At 35.6% G+C, this 17,041-nt stretch overlaps 2 protein-coding genes across 6 annotated transcripts; both read right to left on the bottom strand.

The window, feature by feature from the left end:
• Window positions 1–302: 302 nt before the first annotated feature.
• LOC135650571 (hydroxyacylglutathione hydrolase 2, mitochondrial-like) lies at window positions 303–6,246 on the bottom strand. Of its 3 annotated transcripts, none has more exons than XM_065170046.1 (8): window positions 6,096–6,246; window positions 5,102–5,287; window positions 3,320–3,523; window positions 2,212–2,335; window positions 1,569–1,669; window positions 966–1,040; window positions 792–890; window positions 303–580 (listed from the first exon to the last, which is right to left on the bottom strand). In XM_065170046.1, exons 1-8 carry the CDS (start codon window positions 6,147–6,149, stop codon window positions 434–436), a joined length of 990 nt encoding a protein of 329 aa, XP_065026118.1. In that variant the 5' UTR covers window positions 6,150–6,246; the 3' UTR covers window positions 303–433. The 3 variants fall into 3 exon arrangements, with proteins under 3 accessions (XP_065026118.1, XP_065026122.1, XP_065026128.1); XM_065170050.1 differs by lacking the exon at window positions 6,096–6,246 and adding an exon at window positions 5,860–6,040; XM_065170056.1 differs by lacking the exon at window positions 5,102–5,287 and having other exon boundaries at window positions 6,096–6,212.
• A 1,234-nt stretch (window positions 6,247–7,480) lies between these two features.
• Window positions 7,481–15,196, bottom strand: LOC103974696 (protein root UVB sensitive 6). Of its 3 annotated transcripts, XM_009389569.3 has the most exons (13): window positions 14,678–15,196; window positions 13,628–13,726; window positions 13,380–13,493; window positions 11,667–11,738; window positions 11,471–11,581; window positions 11,265–11,384; window positions 10,285–10,386; window positions 10,111–10,183; window positions 9,449–9,532; window positions 9,307–9,371; window positions 9,000–9,101; window positions 8,733–8,924; window positions 7,481–8,129 (listed from the first exon to the last, which is right to left on the bottom strand). In XM_009389569.3, the coding sequence occupies exons 1-13, from the start codon at window positions 15,056–15,058 to the stop codon at window positions 8,061–8,063; spliced, it is 1,584 nt and encodes a 527-aa protein (XP_009387844.2). In that variant the 5' UTR covers window positions 15,059–15,196; the 3' UTR covers window positions 7,481–8,060. The 3 variants fall into 3 exon arrangements, with proteins under 3 accessions (XP_009387844.2, XP_018677442.2, XP_018677443.2); XM_018821897.2 differs by lacking the exon at window positions 13,380–13,493; XM_018821898.2 differs by lacking the exons at window positions 13,380–13,493; window positions 13,628–13,726.
• Window positions 15,197–17,041: the final 1,845 nt, after the last annotated feature.

The following is a 17,041-nucleotide window of genomic DNA, read 5'->3' as shown; positions in this document are numbered from 1 at the left end:
AACAAATTGTAATGTCATCGAGTTCTGCAGAAAAAAATAATATTCTTAGTCAAATCAAGAACGTTCAAATCACCGGATGGAACCCATGAAATCGAAACAACTATGATAAGGAATGGGAGCTTAAGGTAGGGAAAACGAGAGAGAACGATGGGATATTAGCTAGGACAATTTATTGTAAAGTTGAAAGTAAATTGGATTTAGGAAATGAAACGACAACAAATAATCAAAAGCTCAGACTATGGGAAGATATACAAGAGGACAACGAATTCATTTCATGTCAGAAAAACATTTACTCTGAATGATATCTGAAAAGTGATGAATATCTCATATAACCAAAAGCATATTACACACAACTAGGCAACATTACAGAGATCTTGAAAGAATATTAGTTTCCAAATAATACAGACCTGTGTTTATTACAGAAAGAACTGCACTAAAAGTTATCCTTGGCTCGACGAATGATACCCAAGGCTTGTGCATCACTTGCAGAAAGGGGGATATTCAACTTTTGCCGGATCTCAGGACTGGAGGTGCGCAGAAATGGATTACACTGTTTTTCTCTTTTTATTGTTGTCGGAATCTAGAACATCACAGTATGTCAATGATCAAATTCAACAAGTGTTACAAAGTCAAGATGAGTTCTTTCATTCTTTTAAAATAAACAGAATTCTCATCAAAAGGCTTTCTGGAATGACAAGAAAAGGACACCACTGAGCCAACATATATAGTTTGATTTCTGTTGTATTCAAATCAACAAAGACAAAATCACTATTAAGTTTTAATAGTATTACCGTTGGCAGCATTTTACTGCGTAGCTGAGCAACATGTGCTGCATATTCCTGGAGTGCTTGATTGTTGGGTTCTATAGATAAGGCAAACTTAGAGTTGCTCTGCCAGAAGCACCAGTAACATCAATACTGCATCCACAACTTGTCACTTAAATACTAAAAGAAATGACCTCATACCAGAGTATATTCATGACCACAGTATACATCTGTGGCATCCGGTAAAGACATTATTTGTTGAAGCGAAGAAAGCATCTGCATCAGGAGAAATACAACTTGTTATGCACATTATAGAAACAAGATAAAATAATGCAAAATTGTCAATGACTCATTTGTTTTATGTCAAAGTTCAACATGGTGCATTTACTTTAATTTGGCACTCACAAGTTGCTTGCAATGCACATAACTTTATGCTTCTTTTTGATATATGATCTTTTTAAAGGCAATAACACTAGTCATTCTTTAGATACATATGCTAACACAAATGAACCCCACATCCACACTCGAACAATAGGTATATGCAGATATAGAACTATAGAAAAAACTAGTCAATGTATTTAATTTACAAATTGATCATGAGAACGAAAAAATTCATAGATTTTGTCATCTGTAAACATTCCAGGACAAACAAGTTAAGAATGCATCAGCCATTTTTCTTGCCCATTTTAAACGTAATGGACTAGTTTGCTATAGCCTGTCCACTTTAAAAGTCTTATCATCAAAGCCACAGAAATAGGGTGTGTGACAGCAAACACAAAATCACATATTTTGGCAAAAGAAAACCTGATCTGGATCTCCTTCAAAAAGTTTGCCACAGGATAAGCTAAATAAGGCATCCCCGGTAAATACTGCTCCACATCCTGGAAAGTAATAGCTCACATGACCTGTTAAAATTTAAAAATGGTTAAGAATATTTTGCATCATCACAAGGAAGACAAAGTTGTCTTACAGGATGGCCAGCAGTTGTACTATATGCTGGCCATGGTTCTTAGAATTTTGGTAAAGTTATTGCAGCAGTTGCAAAATTTTATTATGAACTAACACCGATAAATGATTGGACCACCAAAGAATTTTGGTAAAAAGTAAAGTAACTAGAACTTTGACACTAATCATGGTTCTTAGAAAAGCAAAATGAAAAGCTAATGGTATTACTATGGAAACACTATCTGAATAACAAATCATGACAATCAAAATATGTTGGTGATGAAGTATACTGTAATATTTGGATACATGACAATAGTGCCCCTTTTGCAAAAGATTTTTATGTGAAGATATTGCTTTCCCAGAGACTGACCAAGAGTGAGCAACAAATAGAATGTCAGTTATGAAATGAAAGAAAAAGAGGCTAATCTGACCAAAATTCTGCAAGGAAGAAAATAGCAAAATAATTAAATGCTGTACATTCAAATGATCAAATAGATTTGACCTTTTGTGTGACCAGGAGTTTCCATCACGAGCACCTCATGGCCTGCAAACATCCACGTTTCTCGATCATGTAGGGATATGTCTATGCCAGGAATTCTATCCTTGTCTTTAGCAGAACCAATAACCTAATTTTAGCATACTGAAGTCAAGAACTAGCCAAAAATAACTTTATCAAAATATTAGTTGCAAACTTGCACTTCCAGCAAATGCATGCTTTTAGAGTACACAAGATCATCTATTTCCCAAACTAAGTTGAAATGTCAGCCATTCCCATTCTTGTCACATTTAAATTAGATTTCTATCTAAATGAATTATTAAGATGCTATAGTAGTGAGAAATGCGGAAAAAAAAAACAAACCATTGATGTGTTCCATCCACTTCCAACAATGTCAAACAGAAGGTTATAACTCCAATATGACAATAATTGAAATGTCAGCCATTCCCATTCTTGTCACATTTAAATTAGATTTCTATCTAAATGAATTATTAAGATGCTATAGTAGTGAGAAATGCGGAAAAAAAAAACAAACCATTGATGTGTTCCATCCACTTCCAACAATTTCAAACAGAAGGTTATAACTCCAATATGACAATAATTGGCAATCAAAAGACTATGCTGCCAGATACATGTTCTGGGTATAATTGACCAAAAATCTGTCGTATGGGAAATAATGCATGATCTCAATATCTTTTCGCATTCTCCTAGGGAAACTTCATCATTCTCTCCTAGTGAAATATCAATTTCACAACTTAATCGTTTGAAAGGAATTTCCAGCTATGCAGAGATAATTGACCAAAATTGAATTCCCAAATACTACAACCTCTGTTATTTCATGCATAACTCAGCTGTAGTAATTGTCTGATTGTTCTGTGACTAGCAATACAAATCAACTTAAGTGAAGGGTTCCTAAAACTATGACAACTGTATATCAAAATAATAAAGAAACCACAAAGACATAGATATTTGCTAAATTACAGAGACAATAAATCATTTTTTCCAGATAAATCAGAAAGGCAATGAGACAATGACAAAAGAAAAGAGGTTTATATTGGTAGAGTCTATTTCAGTCCCAGAATCACATGGAAAAAGAAATCGTCTACCATCATACCTTTGCACCATACCTTGCTTTCAGCTCCAAGTTTCCACCAGTATGATCATAGTGATGATGAGTATTAAGTATGTAAGTTAAGTTCTGATTTCTGCGTTCCAGCACATTTATAACAGGTGCGGCTTCAGAAGGATCAACGACTCCAACTGTACCTGTATCTATGTCATGCAAAAGATATGCATAATTATCTTGAAGGCACGGCACCTGAAAAAAATGTGGGACACATTAACACCAAAAGAAAAGTGAGGACACTGGCTGAGCCATGGTATGAAAACACAAGATTGCCACAGGCTGAGATATACAAAACTTAAATGCAGACATACAGAGGCAGCTTTGCAAATAGTAGTTTGTAACAGACACAGAGAACAAATTTCAGCATTATATACAACCATTTCTTTATAAATTGGACTAAAGTATGCGTTTGCTACCCCCCACTTGATCATATTTTAAAAGGTTATCAAAATCATGAAACTGGGAAGACAACATCATCTTCTAGATAAAGCATTATTAAGTAGGCTAAGTTGTACAAACTGTCACAAGATGACCATTGCTGTCCATGACTTCTTCATTTTCCTTATGCAGAATGTTAAGATGAAGGGTGTAAAATCAGAACAATTTGTTCTATTAATCCATAATATTTATAAAGAGACAGCTTAATACACAAGGCTCCCACAAATGATGGATTTGGGGAAGATCAATTTACATAGCTTTGCCCTTGGAAGCATAATCACTGTTTTCTAACCCAAATTCTAGTCACCTAGATCACAAGGAGAAATTCTGCCATGATATCAACGCTCACTCTCAATCTATAAGATATAAGGCTTATTTAGAGCACTTCAAAATTATTTATAGATCAGGATTATTTATCATTCTTTCTCGAAGCCAAAACAACCAAATAACTCTCTTAAACTATCAGGAACTTTATTCAACTATTACAAAATTTACTGAAGGTATCAATATTCCCTCAACATAGAGCAAAAAAATAATGAATTGTAATCTGATTCTACGCAACATGTCTCTAGGATACAGAAAGCTCAATAGATATTCAAATTGGATAAGGTTCCAGACAGATGTCTTACCATTCTTTTTCATGTATACCTTTTTCCCTGTTAATATGACAGCTAGCACCAATACCCATCATACAAAAGGCTAAATCATCTTACTTGGCAAAATTTCTATTTTTAATATCTAACTAGTAAATCAAAAAATTTTGGTTGAATACTATCTGAACAATAAAAGATCTACTCATACAGAATCTTCTTTCGTAACCCCTACCGAGTAAGATTTTGAATACCCTAGACAGAAAGACCAAAGACTTGGTCAATCACAAAAAAAATGTGCCCACCTTGGCATTGTCCAAGGACATTGCAACCAATAGTGCTATGTGATGATAAAAGGTCCTCACTGTTTTTTCTTCTATTAAGTAACAGAAAAATTATCCAAATACAACTAGTAAGCTAAAGAATGTGGTAGATTCATGACCATAAAGATAACTTCTAAAGTTGGCATATGAAAGGGAACTGATAGCTATTAGGTTAACTTGTGTTACTGTTCTCAACAAGCGCTCAATGGCAAAAAAGATTCCATGAAAAAAGAAACATGCAGCTGACTCCAAATATCTGGAGAATATGCTTGTGTTGTTGCAAATCTTAATGTGAGGGGATTGTCAAAGTAACTCATATTAACAAGTTTCATCGGCTATAGTTTAATTCAGTAGTTTAGTGCAAGATAGTAATGTAAAAGCACGTAAAATATAGAGATCCAAAGACATCAAACACTCACCAACTCAATTTGTAATGAGGATGACATACAAGTAATGTTGCAAAAGAAAGGGGGGAGACCCAAAAACTGGTTCACCCCACGCAAAATTTTTATAGGACTGACGATCAGGGTTCCAAAGCCATATAGTAAATTTTTCCCAAACCATTGTTTTCTCATATTTGGCCACATGCATGGTTGTCCTCTTACCTACAAAAGAGAACTTAAATAATTCACAAATAATGCTTAATTCATCACATTAGAATCAGCAAGCAGAAAAAAGAATAAGCTAAGAGAATGAGGAAAATCCATAGAACAGAGATGGAAACAGCACTTTGCAATTTCTATGGTTCAAGATGAAAACTAGGGGCACACACCAGTCACCTTTCTATAGGATTAATACTTGTGATACAATAGTCTATAGTACTGAAAAACAACGGATGCATGATCCTTGAGTCGAATTCCTACGCTTCCCAACAATGTAGACAATTTGGTTTCAGGTAATCTGAGTTAATCATCTCTATACACTTGGAATTCTAACTCACAGTCTTTATATCTGATACTAACACGACACCCACGATCGCAATAACACAAAGCTAGACCACATCACCAAACCTCCTCTCAGCATTCAATGTGTGCCACTTCGAACCATCCCCATGCTACTAAATCATCACCAACAAAAACTAATTCATAACAAATGACGTCCATAAGTAGCACACCCCCACATCGAAAAATCGAAAACTATTAGATCCAGCATAAAATCCAGGAATTAAGGAACGCACATCAGATCCGGCCAGAACACGACGCCTCAGCATCATCAAAATCCGAATAAAACAAACGAGATCGCAAGAAAAAAAGAATCGAGCCGAAACATGCAATTCCTGGCGCGAAAAGGATCTCAAACGCGCCGAGGCTGAGGCTATCTTATCAAAACCGCACCAAAAGATACATTACAACAGATCAAAGGATAAGAACCAGAAGTAGAAAGGAAAAGGAGACTGGGAGGAAGATAACGAACCCTAGAAGAAGAGCAAGAGAAGGAAGACATCTGGGTGGAGGCCTTCGCAAGCATCGCTTGATGAGAAGACAAAAAGAAGGGATTTAAATTAAAGAGGAGGAAAGAAAAAGGGAAAAGAAAGGACTTTATCGCTATGTTGAACCCCGGATTTATTTTATCAGGATAATAAGTCTTTTATACCCCTGGCATTACTTACAAATATGGTTGACTCATGTAGAAATCAGTAAAAGGTTGAGGGTATTTTAGTCAATACGGGCAAGCGAACAGTGCATCAGTGGGAGTTGAGTCGGTGAGCTGCTTTAATGTTTGGGAAGTGAGCCCCCCTCGGACTGTTAAGAGTGTCGTTGGAGCACTATTGGGAGTCAGTGCTGCTAGTGCTGCAACTTGGGAGGCATAATGTTCAAACGATTTGATACTTGCATGGTTGATTTTTGCTAACCTTTTAGCTTTGTGGAATCTAAAAGTTTGATCGTAGGTTGACTCTAATTTCATGAAGGTTGTAGTTTTTCCTCAAAGAATAGATATGGACATGGCATCACATGATATGTTTTTTCACTTTATGGCATGTGCCCATGATTTTTAAGGTATAAATTGATGACTCCATCAGGAATTGACTAAGTTTTTTGTCTTGGAAGAACTAGGAACAATTCTTGGATGAAAATTTTTTCTTTTCCCCAAAAGATGAATCAGGCAGTGGAATTTGGCCTTCTTAACATTTAGTGCATGGGATCTAATTTGGAGAATTGGTTTGGTTTGAGCTTATTGTTCCTCTTAGACGAGAAACTGCATCCATCAAAACAGCTGACAAGGATACTATAGATCGGATGAGATGTCATTGTAGCTGGAATATTTCAGATAACGAAATCATTGTAGTGTGACTGTTACCATAAATCATTCTCTGTGGTTATGTAGAGCCTGTTATTTCACCTGCACAAATGGCATCCACAAATGACTTGAAGATTATCCATTCGTGGCCAACCAAACGCCTGCATGCAATCTTGCAGCCTGCAAGAATAAAATACTACTACAGTGAAGTAAAAGTTGCAATTTAAAAACATGTTAGGTTTAATCTACTAACCTTGTAAGTGACGAGATGCCTGCAAGTGTCAAACTGGGCCAACACCACTTGAGATTCTTTCACATACGTAGGCTGAGGTAATCCAATATGAAGCTCCCTGACAAGTCTTATCAGACAGCGTGTATTTGCATGTTAATGCTAGGAATAAAATAAAAAAACTGCATGAATCAACAATTAACTCTGTTTCGGAGATTTTGACCAGTTACATGTCATCATGATTCACAAGAATAAGAAAACAAATCCATAGTAGCACATGAAGAACAATGTCAGCCAGACAAATTTTCACCATCTTTTGACCAAATATAGATACATACTGAGCAACAAAATCTATCTTTATCGGAGAGCTTTTATGAGGCTGCAAAATCTGTGTCAAACCCTTCACGTAACCTCTGAACCACATTTTAGCGTCTTGCACCTAATACATATTATGTTACAAGATAAAATTGCTGAATAATGATATAAAGGTATTTACAACATTAAGATGAATAATACTAAATCCCAGTCCGAAAGACAAGGCCCAGAAATCCACAAAGAAAAGGCTTGCATTGAACATTTACCCATCCATATCACGTGCAAGAGTGAGAAGCTTGCAACTATGAAAGACCAAAATTTTTTCAGATGAAAGTTGGGTTCTATAATTTGTATGAGACAGCATGTCCAAGAGCTAGTAAAAATCGAAATTCCATCACTTCATGTTGAGATATCTTCGTACCCGATATAGATGATAGAATGGTATACTCTGCAGTTGCTGCAGTGTTTACTTCCACTCGCTTAGTACAAGTGTTAGATGTGACATGAAGCATGATTTTACCATGAGTTTTCACTGCAGAATCTTAATGATGAGCATCCACGAAATGAATGTCGAATTTCTGAATGATGGTCAAAGATCAAAGTTCTTTGGTGCTTAGTAGCCGAGCTCTGCCAGGGTTCAGCAATGACTCCGACATTATCCACCCCTTGACAAGAAAAAAAAACAAACACTCTTAGCATAAAACTAGCTTTCACTTCTAGATTAATTAGTTCAATGAATGCAAAAGCACTAATTCATTATGAAAAGATAGAATATTATGCTAGTCAGTTTCTTTGCCATTAAATCATTTCCCTTGAAAAAATAGCAATTAAAAGATTGAATATACCATAGAAGTATATACGGAAGTTGACATAATGTCTGCCCCAAAAATGACATGTGAGAATAATAATGAGACTTCAACTTTGCAGGGGTACACATAAATCATAAATGACTTAGATTTCTTTCTCTTTGATCTGATAATGGACTTCATAAATATTCCCTGCTCATGCTTTTTCTTAATCCATATTCCTTAAAAGTGAAGGCTTCCAGAATCATCCAAAGTGAGGACCCAATTACTCTTTATCTAGATATTCCCCAAGCTAACACAGGCAACAAATCATAATTATGAATTTACTACTATGACCAGCTAAATTTAGCTTGCATATTAGATGAATGTATAAGTAGAAAGACTACAGCAGTATATGGAGTAGAACATCCTAAAAAAAGGGTACCTAAGCTAACATATAATACCAAGTCTTTGATGCATCACCTGCTCTGCTGCTTTTCTCTTGAACATCGCATATGAAGATGAAACAATCTTGCAAGACTCTTCCATATGAGCAAGGAAGTCAGCATTTGTAGGAAGTAAGGGTACTCCATATGTTGATTGGTTAGAGTTCATCAGCTTTCTCAAAGCTTGATTTGAACTTGACAAACGGATGAAATATAGAAGGACATGAGCCTGTCATAAAGATAAAGCACACAATTAAATAGGCAGGTGTTACTGGCTAGTCAACCATCAATAACCAATACTCACATGAAATGCTGCTTTCAATATATCATCTGATTTTGCTTGATCCTTCAATAATGCATATATTTTATCCTTTGAAGGGTTGTAGGTAACCATGTATCTCTCTTTCTGTAATTACAAATGAAGCATAGACAGAAAATCAACAAGTCATATCAAAATTGGCTAAAAAGAAAAATTATAATACTAGTGTTGATTTCTAAAACTCAATTAACATAAGTAGCAAACTGAACAATGCATGTAGAACAATCATAACCTGTTATGTGAACTACACTGCATAAAACAAGTAGCATGAGTATATGGTAAGAAACACTACCTCGAACAAGGGTTGTATGGCAAAAAACGAGGATGGCTCCTGGAATGCATCACAAAATCTTGGGCCTAAAGCCAAGGTAAAAAAGTAGCTATAATTGTAGACTGATAAGAATGAACAGAAGTACAGTCCAGTTATCACATACCTATAACTACTGGTGTATGTTTCGACCATGGAGGACGAAATATACTTTCCTTAGAGTTTCCTTCCTTCAGTGATGGAACATGCCCTAGAAAATTCCAAGGATTGAACATTTAGTAAAGGTTAAAATTTCTGTACACACTGATCCTTCCTAGACCCCACATTAGCGGGAGTCTTGTGTAATATACCACTATCTACTATTATGTTTCATACATGTATCTATAAGCCACAACAATAACACATTAATATTTCAATCTTTATTCATTTTCTTAGCATTCGTTATTTAAAATGCTTCTTAGATAACAAAAACATTGCATTACTTCTAATAGATCTATAAATGCAACATGTCTTGAACTTTGATGGTATATTTATGGTCAAGATTATGGTATGAACAGTATATTCAGCCTCAAAGTGTCATACACCACAATACTAACTCAACATCCTGCATGCCATGACTACTTTTTTAGATCAATCGAACTGATCATATTTGCATCTTCCCCTCTCCTTTCTCTTACTCATAGTTTTCTGTTTTCTCTTCTTGTTTTTGCTTCTCTTTTCTCAACCAATCCAAAATTTTGGAAACCATATCAAATTGCTTCATCACATCTTGTCTCTTTTACAACAATGACAATTTCTTTTACGTTTTATAGTACTTGCTTGACTTACCAGTCTTGATGAAGGATTCCACGGCCACAGTGAATCTTGCCCTGTTTAATGTATTCAACACAACTGATTTGACCTAGCAAGGAAGATAGATAAACAATTACAATAAGCATGATCAACGAGAACTATCAGTGAGAAAAGGTAATAAAGTCACAGCAGGGAGTTACTGATACTAACCTCTTGATATGCGCTAAAAACATATCCGCATGACAGGAATGCGAATGAAGCCACCAAAGATGGATTCCTTTTTGAAATCAAGATGCTGAGTCCGGTTCCCAACTTCAAACAAATGGATTTTTATTTAGTCTACTGCAAAGCTTGATAAAGCAAGGGAAATGGTGCATAAAACAGATGAACTATTATGCAGGGTTTGTCATTCCGTGGTATACCGTGCGGTATGGGCAGTACATACTGGTCCGATAAGGTACTGGTATGCGGACCATCCTGTACCAAGTGGTCCAGTTAAATTAATAAAATATTCAAAGAAATGGTGGGGTCCATGGCCAAATCAGCATAAAAAAGAACCTAGGGTCCGCGTTCGCAAGCCCTTTTCTGGCATAAGGTGTCGTTGCCTCATCATCACCGCTTCACCTCTGCTGTCGCTGCTACTTTGTCATCGCGTAAGGTCCCACTGCCTCGTCATCATCGCTTCGCCTCTGTTGCCACTATTGCTTCGCTATTGTGTAAGATGCTACCACTTCCCCACTACTACTATTGTCGCTTGGCCATCGCGTAAGATATACCAAGTGGATTTTGATTTTAATGCTTACCATGTTTTCTTCCCTAATTTTGCAATACACATTGAGAATAAACGGAAAAATGACAATTTAGCGTAACTTTAGTCTATGATTTCTAATATGTATGAAGTTTAGATCTTTCGTAGGTAACTACATCTCTTTACGTTCTCTTTTCTAGTAAATGCTAGAAAGACTTGGTTCAATATTGAGAAAAATACTTTTAGTGCTAAAAAAGTGAAAGACAAGTAAGAAACTAAAAGGAATAGCTGCATATAGTCACATACAATTGCATGTGAAACGTGTCCCGTGAAATGGTTTGATGAGTCTGACTTTTGTGTCAGATTCCATCCTGAACCAAACTTATAAACTATTGAAACAACCATGCACCAGTAAATGTGAGCATACTCTCAAATAGCATACCAGATCAGCAATATTGCCAACACATTCTCCTTTAGCAGTGACATCTCCAATATTTTCTCCTCTGGCATAGGCCTTGTAGATTGGAGTACGTGTCGATGTTGATGTCACAGCAGCAACGTTCTACAGATGACACAATTGAAGACATCATATACCAAACATCACCAGTCAGACGCTATAAACTGAGAACATATATTTGTTTCTCCAACCTTCACCACATTAGCTGCACAAGCCAATGGCAAGAAAAGGTGCGGAACAGTAGCAGTTGCTAACTCTACTCCAGCACCTAACTCCATTAAAAGATCACCCGCAAAGCGAAGCTGTGGCAATATCCAATACCGATCAGTGATAGTTGTCATATATGTAAGGTCATAGAAGTAAAAGAACAAAAGCACAAGGGTATACCTGCTTCAGATCATAGTCAAATTTCTTTCCTTGTCGTGCAAAGAGCATTTTGCCAACACGCCCGGCTCCATCCTGCATAATATTGAAATTGCATTTTAATATTTAAAATAACATAATTCTAGCAAATCAGAATAGATTCAACAAGAAAAGTGATAATAATACAAAATACAAGAACAAGAAACATGCCCTTGATGTTCTCCAAGAAAGAAATAAGAAAATATGCCTTTAATCAAGCAATGAAGACTTTTTTGTTTTTGCTTCAAATTCATCTCTTCTAGATAGTCATATCTTCAATTTTTCATTTTTTAGTGCAATGCTTCTGTTTTATAATTGATAAATGTCCTCTTAAACATTATGGCCACATGCATATGAAACAGTCAGCTAGCATTGGCATTGACACTAAGTTTATTATAGCTCGGTAGGGATAACTGCTATGTGAAAAGCAGTGGCTTTCACTAGGTTAGATATATAATCTGGCAACTCAAACAAACCAATATTGCCATGCAACACAGGTAAAGCTAGAGAGTTCAAGAATAGAACACTGGGGAGGAGAACAATCAAGTCAAGTAATCTTAAATTGTAAAGGATTGTGTCTCAGCTTCTGAGCAATAGTTTTCGTTATGATTGGATCTTGATTCAACACTTTATACACAAAAAAAAAAAAGATTGCAATGGCAAGTTATTCAATAAACAACTCCTTTTAACAAATATCATCTACAAAGAAGATCAGTCAATTCATCTGTTAATGTATTGAAAGATTAAATGATATAAACCAAAAGAATACCATTTGCATACAGACAAATCAGTAGTGACTAGAAAGGCCATTTGTCAGTTGCTTCAAGAGAGCCCATGGGAGACAAAATGTTCAAGGATATTAATTATTTCTTTAGCAAAAAACTGTTTACACGGCCTGCAGATCTACCAATATGGTGTGCAATTTACCAAATCCAATAGAAGCACAATAAATCAGTTTGCCTGATTGTGTTGTACATGGTGCTCAAAACCTGTACACACAAACCCGGCATCGACCAGTGCAACTAATATATCTAAGGACCCCTTCAAAAAAAAAAACAGTATGTATATAGGTGTCATGGTAAGGTTATTCCTTTATGGCTTGCATACATTGGCCCCCGCATTAACAGGAGCCATGTGCTTGTGCACTGGGATCACCCTTTTTATGGACATCATTCACTTGCGCATATGGTAAACAAGATATATAACCCTTATACTGATTCCAATATCAATCTGACTAATATATATGGGATAGTATTTACCAGCATCCAGACCAGATCATTTAGCTTGCTATCGGACCATATAGCTCGGCACTGTTCAGTATTTAATTTTTCACTATTTTTTGGTAATACCAGGCAAAGGCAATACAAGTTTGTACACCACCCAATATAGCAGTATCATAGTGGTTTGACAAGATGTCAAAAACTGGTATCGTATCAAGATCTAAAACCTCGACCCTTATATTGCTTCCATATTTTTGCATTTAAGGTGGATAATGCCATAAGCAATATATGCAATATCACCATTTTGTATAGTGTACATAAACAACTTTTCAGTCATCCCAAATAAATAGAATGAAAGAAGATGAAAAGATGGTTTAGCAGGCTTTTGCTGCTTCAACAATTTAGACCATGGTTCTAGAGGAATTAGCACATAACTAGCTGTTATTTTGTTTTGCCAGGAAATGCAGATTTTCTTCACCTTGAGTATCCAATTAATGGCAACAGCACCTGGTGTAGTTTTATTTTTGGATACTCCAACAGAGCTCAACAGCGTCTGTGTTGTAAAAACACCCATGGCTCCACCAAAGAAATGCTAATCAATAACGGAAAACATTAGTAATGAGGAGCTCAAGAAAAAAAAAAACAAATGAAAAATTCTTCCAAATAGTTTTGAGACAAATACAGAAATAATAATAGGCTTCAAAAGGTTTCAGATCAAATGAGTACCTTTAGAGCTCTCCAAGTCATATATGGAACATACGAAGGGGTAACACTATCAGGAAAGCCTTCAGGTACTACATACGATCTCACGAATGACATCAACTCCTGCACCAAAATGTGTCCTCGTGATGCTTGGAAAACCAAGAACTTGTGTATTTTCTTAAATTTTTAGAAAATACTTCGCAAACCGACAATTTTTATTCCTGATAGGTCAAAAAGTATCCCATGCACACACTACAACTCATAGTTCTCCTGTAAATTAATAGATAATGTTATATGCATTATGCAATATTAAATTAGAGCACACTTAACAATCTTAAGGTTGTGAACCCTTTACAGCACTGTAATAACTGTGAATATGCAAATTAAAACTGGAAAGAAAAAGTGATAAAGCACAATATTCAGTGAGGTTTATCAAGATGGGGGGGGGGGGGGGGGGGGGGGGGGGGAGGGAAAGGATGTGTGCTACAATACAACATTCACTTTTTTTTCTCAAACAAGGGACATTCTTGATCTAAAACACAGCATGCAAAAATGTGGTCCTAATGAGTATACCCTCTCTCTCTCATTTCACATGGCATTCCTCTTTTTCACCCTTCTAGACTGATAAAATTGCCTTGTACAAAAAATTTCCAAGATCTTGTTAACGTTACACATCAATTTAAGCAACAATGACCTGACGGTGTTGCGTGTTATTACCACCACTCCTCTTGCTTAATTTACTAGATCGAACATCTTTCTTCTGAATATTTGCAACAGAAAGCAACTCTAGAATGAAAGAATTCTTCATTTTGTTGTCACTTTATGCATTATCTCACAGGATAAAGTAGTCTAAAAGGTCTTTTAAAGAGAAGCTATTTTAATATTTTCAAACGAATAAAAAAAAGAGAAAAAGAAATACTTAACTGAAGAGATAGGGAAAAGAATAAAGAAACCTATTTACAACTAATAAAATCGGAAAGAAAATTAAGCCACAAAACTAAAAGGAGAAAAGAAAACAACAATTTCTCCGGGAATTCAGTTACCCGATCCGGATGCTGTTGACAGAGATCTCACCTCCAACGGAGCCACCGGGCTCTGCATCGGCACGGCCCGGACAGACGAGCCCCTGCGTGCCCTTCCGGGGGTACCGTCGACGTCCACCACGTAGCTCCATCTCCTCCCGTCGATTTCCTCCCAGCAGAGGACCCCGGGAGCCGGCGCCGCATCGAGGGCGAGTCCCTCTACGGGCGGCCCGAACCTGACCTCAGCCTGGACCCGATCGGTCTGCTTCTGAGGCTGAGGCTGCGGCGGGGTGGGCACGAGCGGGGGTGAGGCGAGGCTGGCGGCGGCGCTGGCGCGGACGGCCTCCCGGACTAGGCCGCACGCCTCTGGGGCGCCGCCACGGGTCAGGCTCTGTGCGGAGCTGGCCGACCGCTTCAATGGAATCGGAGCCATCGATCAAGGAAAATGAACAGGAGGAGAGGGGAATTGAGGAGTAGAGGGCGACTTGGAGAAGTCGAAAGGGTGCCTCGGGTTTGTCGCGGCTACATTTGGAGAAGTGCGCGTGGGGAACAGCGAAGCGGCCGTCCAGAAAAAAAGAGTGTCACATAGTCGAGAGTAAAGAAAAGGAAAAAGAAAAAGAAAAAATTGCATATATAATATGTTATTTACATATTTAATTATTTAAATTAAATTTTCATATACATACGTATAAACCAAAAATTCTGTACATGTATTTGTAATTTATCTCCATAGCACTTTCGTTTATTTCTAGTTGATACTCTAATTGATATCAATATTTTTTTTCTACTGATGATCCAATGATTATCTAAATAATAATTATTATTCTTAATCGATATTATTCATTTCCATCGATAAAATAACTCGATAACTTTGATCCCATCAAATTTTTAGTAGTAATTATACATTTTGGTGAGTATCATTTATTAATATTTTTTTTAGATATGATCTATGCTATGTCGGATAGTTCTTTCCGATTATCCACTAAAAAATATTCAAGTATCATAAAAATTAATTTTATTAGTATTTTTTTATTACACCAAGACTTATTTTGTAAATTATTCAAGTCTCAATTAGTTGACTCCGATAATTATCTCAGAAGATAAGATTTGCTCTAATTGATGTCAATATATTTCTACTTTATCTCTGACATTCCAATGATTATCTCAAAAAATAATATTTGCTTTTAATCTACCTGACTCATTTTTATCAAATATAGTAACTTTTGATCCCTTCAAACTCTTTAGTAATAATTTATAATTTATTAATCTTCTTTTTGGATATAATCTAAATTATGTTGATAGTTTCTTTCAATTATCTACCCAAATACTCAAGTATCAATAGAATTAACATTAATAGCAAATTCTGATGACAGAACAAGTTAACAAGTCATCTCAGTTACTAGTATTATAGTGTTAACATCACTAATCTCTTTATATAGTATTATAGTGGAATCCAAACTATAAACTACTCAGAATGCTAAGTATTCTATCTATCCAAAATAATCAAAAAAGAAAGTATAATTATTGATTATATATAAAATATAAAAGTTCTTATAGATAACTTGGCTTTAATAGATCGTTCTTTCAGTGATGAATAAATCATTGTTCTTTCAGTGATGAAGATGAATATAAGTAGGTAGCGATGGTAATTCAAGCATATAACTTACTAATGTTATTTGAATAATTATAGAACAAGCTAACTAATTATGAAACGCATTTGAAACTAAAAGAGAGCGACTAGACCGGTTATTATAACTTAATTTAATCAAAAATTCAAAGGAATAAGTAATCACAACAAGAATTTTAATAAAGTACCGAACATGATATCTCATGGATAGATGGGTAAAAGTCAGAGTTGATTTCTCTATTATAATATTAGCTTTTCTAATTATCATAGAAATTTTAACCCAAATAACTCAAGAAATAATTAAAACCCAACAATCACTATAATCATCATAAGTTCTGGCATTTTAACAATAATAATCAGTGAAAAAAAATTTTACTAACTTTGTGATAAAATTGGACATACTGTAAAAGTCTATCGAACTCTATTAATTGAATCATTAACTCTGTTATTTCTTGTCATATTATTTCCGACTTGTAAAATTTATCTATTTACTCTGATTAGGTAGCAATAAAAATATTACCATTGATGCTAGTAATAAAATCTCTATCATTCACACTAGTATCTTGATACTTAATTCATAGATGACTATCTTTAAACTCGATAATGTTTTATATATACCTCACATCACAAAGAATATTATTTTTATCTCTTAATTTTATAAATAAAATATTTTTTTAATTTTTTCCTAACTCATTTCTTATAAAGGATAAGCATAGGGCAACCTTGGTCTAAGGTTGGAATAAACATATCTACAAGTGATTATTGTTAGCAACTCCCTAAATCACTGCC

This window comes from Musa acuminata, chromosome BXJ1-4, assembly GCF_036884655.1.
Source record: "Musa acuminata AAA Group cultivar baxijiao chromosome BXJ1-4, Cavendish_Baxijiao_AAA, whole genome shotgun sequence".
NCBI classification, from domain to species: domain Eukaryota; kingdom Viridiplantae; phylum Streptophyta; class Magnoliopsida; order Zingiberales; family Musaceae; genus Musa; species Musa acuminata.
The sequence above is the reverse complement of the archived record's forward strand: the minus strand, read 5'-3'. Positions and strand labels throughout refer to the sequence as shown.

Coding starts and splice junctions, on each gene's coding strand:
- LOC135650571 (XM_065170046.1), bottom strand. CDS start 6,149: ATGCTTGCGAAGGCCTCCACCCAGATGTCTTCCTTCTCTTGCTCTTCT. Junction 5,288..6,095: donor TCTCTTGCTCTTCTTCTAGG/GTTCGTTATCTT, acceptor TCTCTTTTGTAG/GTAAGAGGACAACCATGCAT. Junction 891..965: donor GTGGTCATGAATATACTCTG/GTATGAGGTCAT, acceptor TGCTTCTGGCAG/AGCAACTCTAAGTTTGCCTT.
- LOC103974696 (XM_009389569.3), bottom strand. CDS start 15,058: ATGGCTCCGATTCCATTGAAGCGGTCGGCCAGCTCCGCACAGAGCCTG. Junction 11,582..11,666: donor TTGACTATGATCTGAAGCAG/GTATACCCTTGT, acceptor ATATTGCCACAG/CTTCGCTTTGCGGGTGATCT. Junction 9,372..9,448: donor ACATACACCAGTAGTTATAG/GTATGTGATAAC, acceptor CCTTGGCTTTAG/GCCCAAGATTTTGTGATGCA.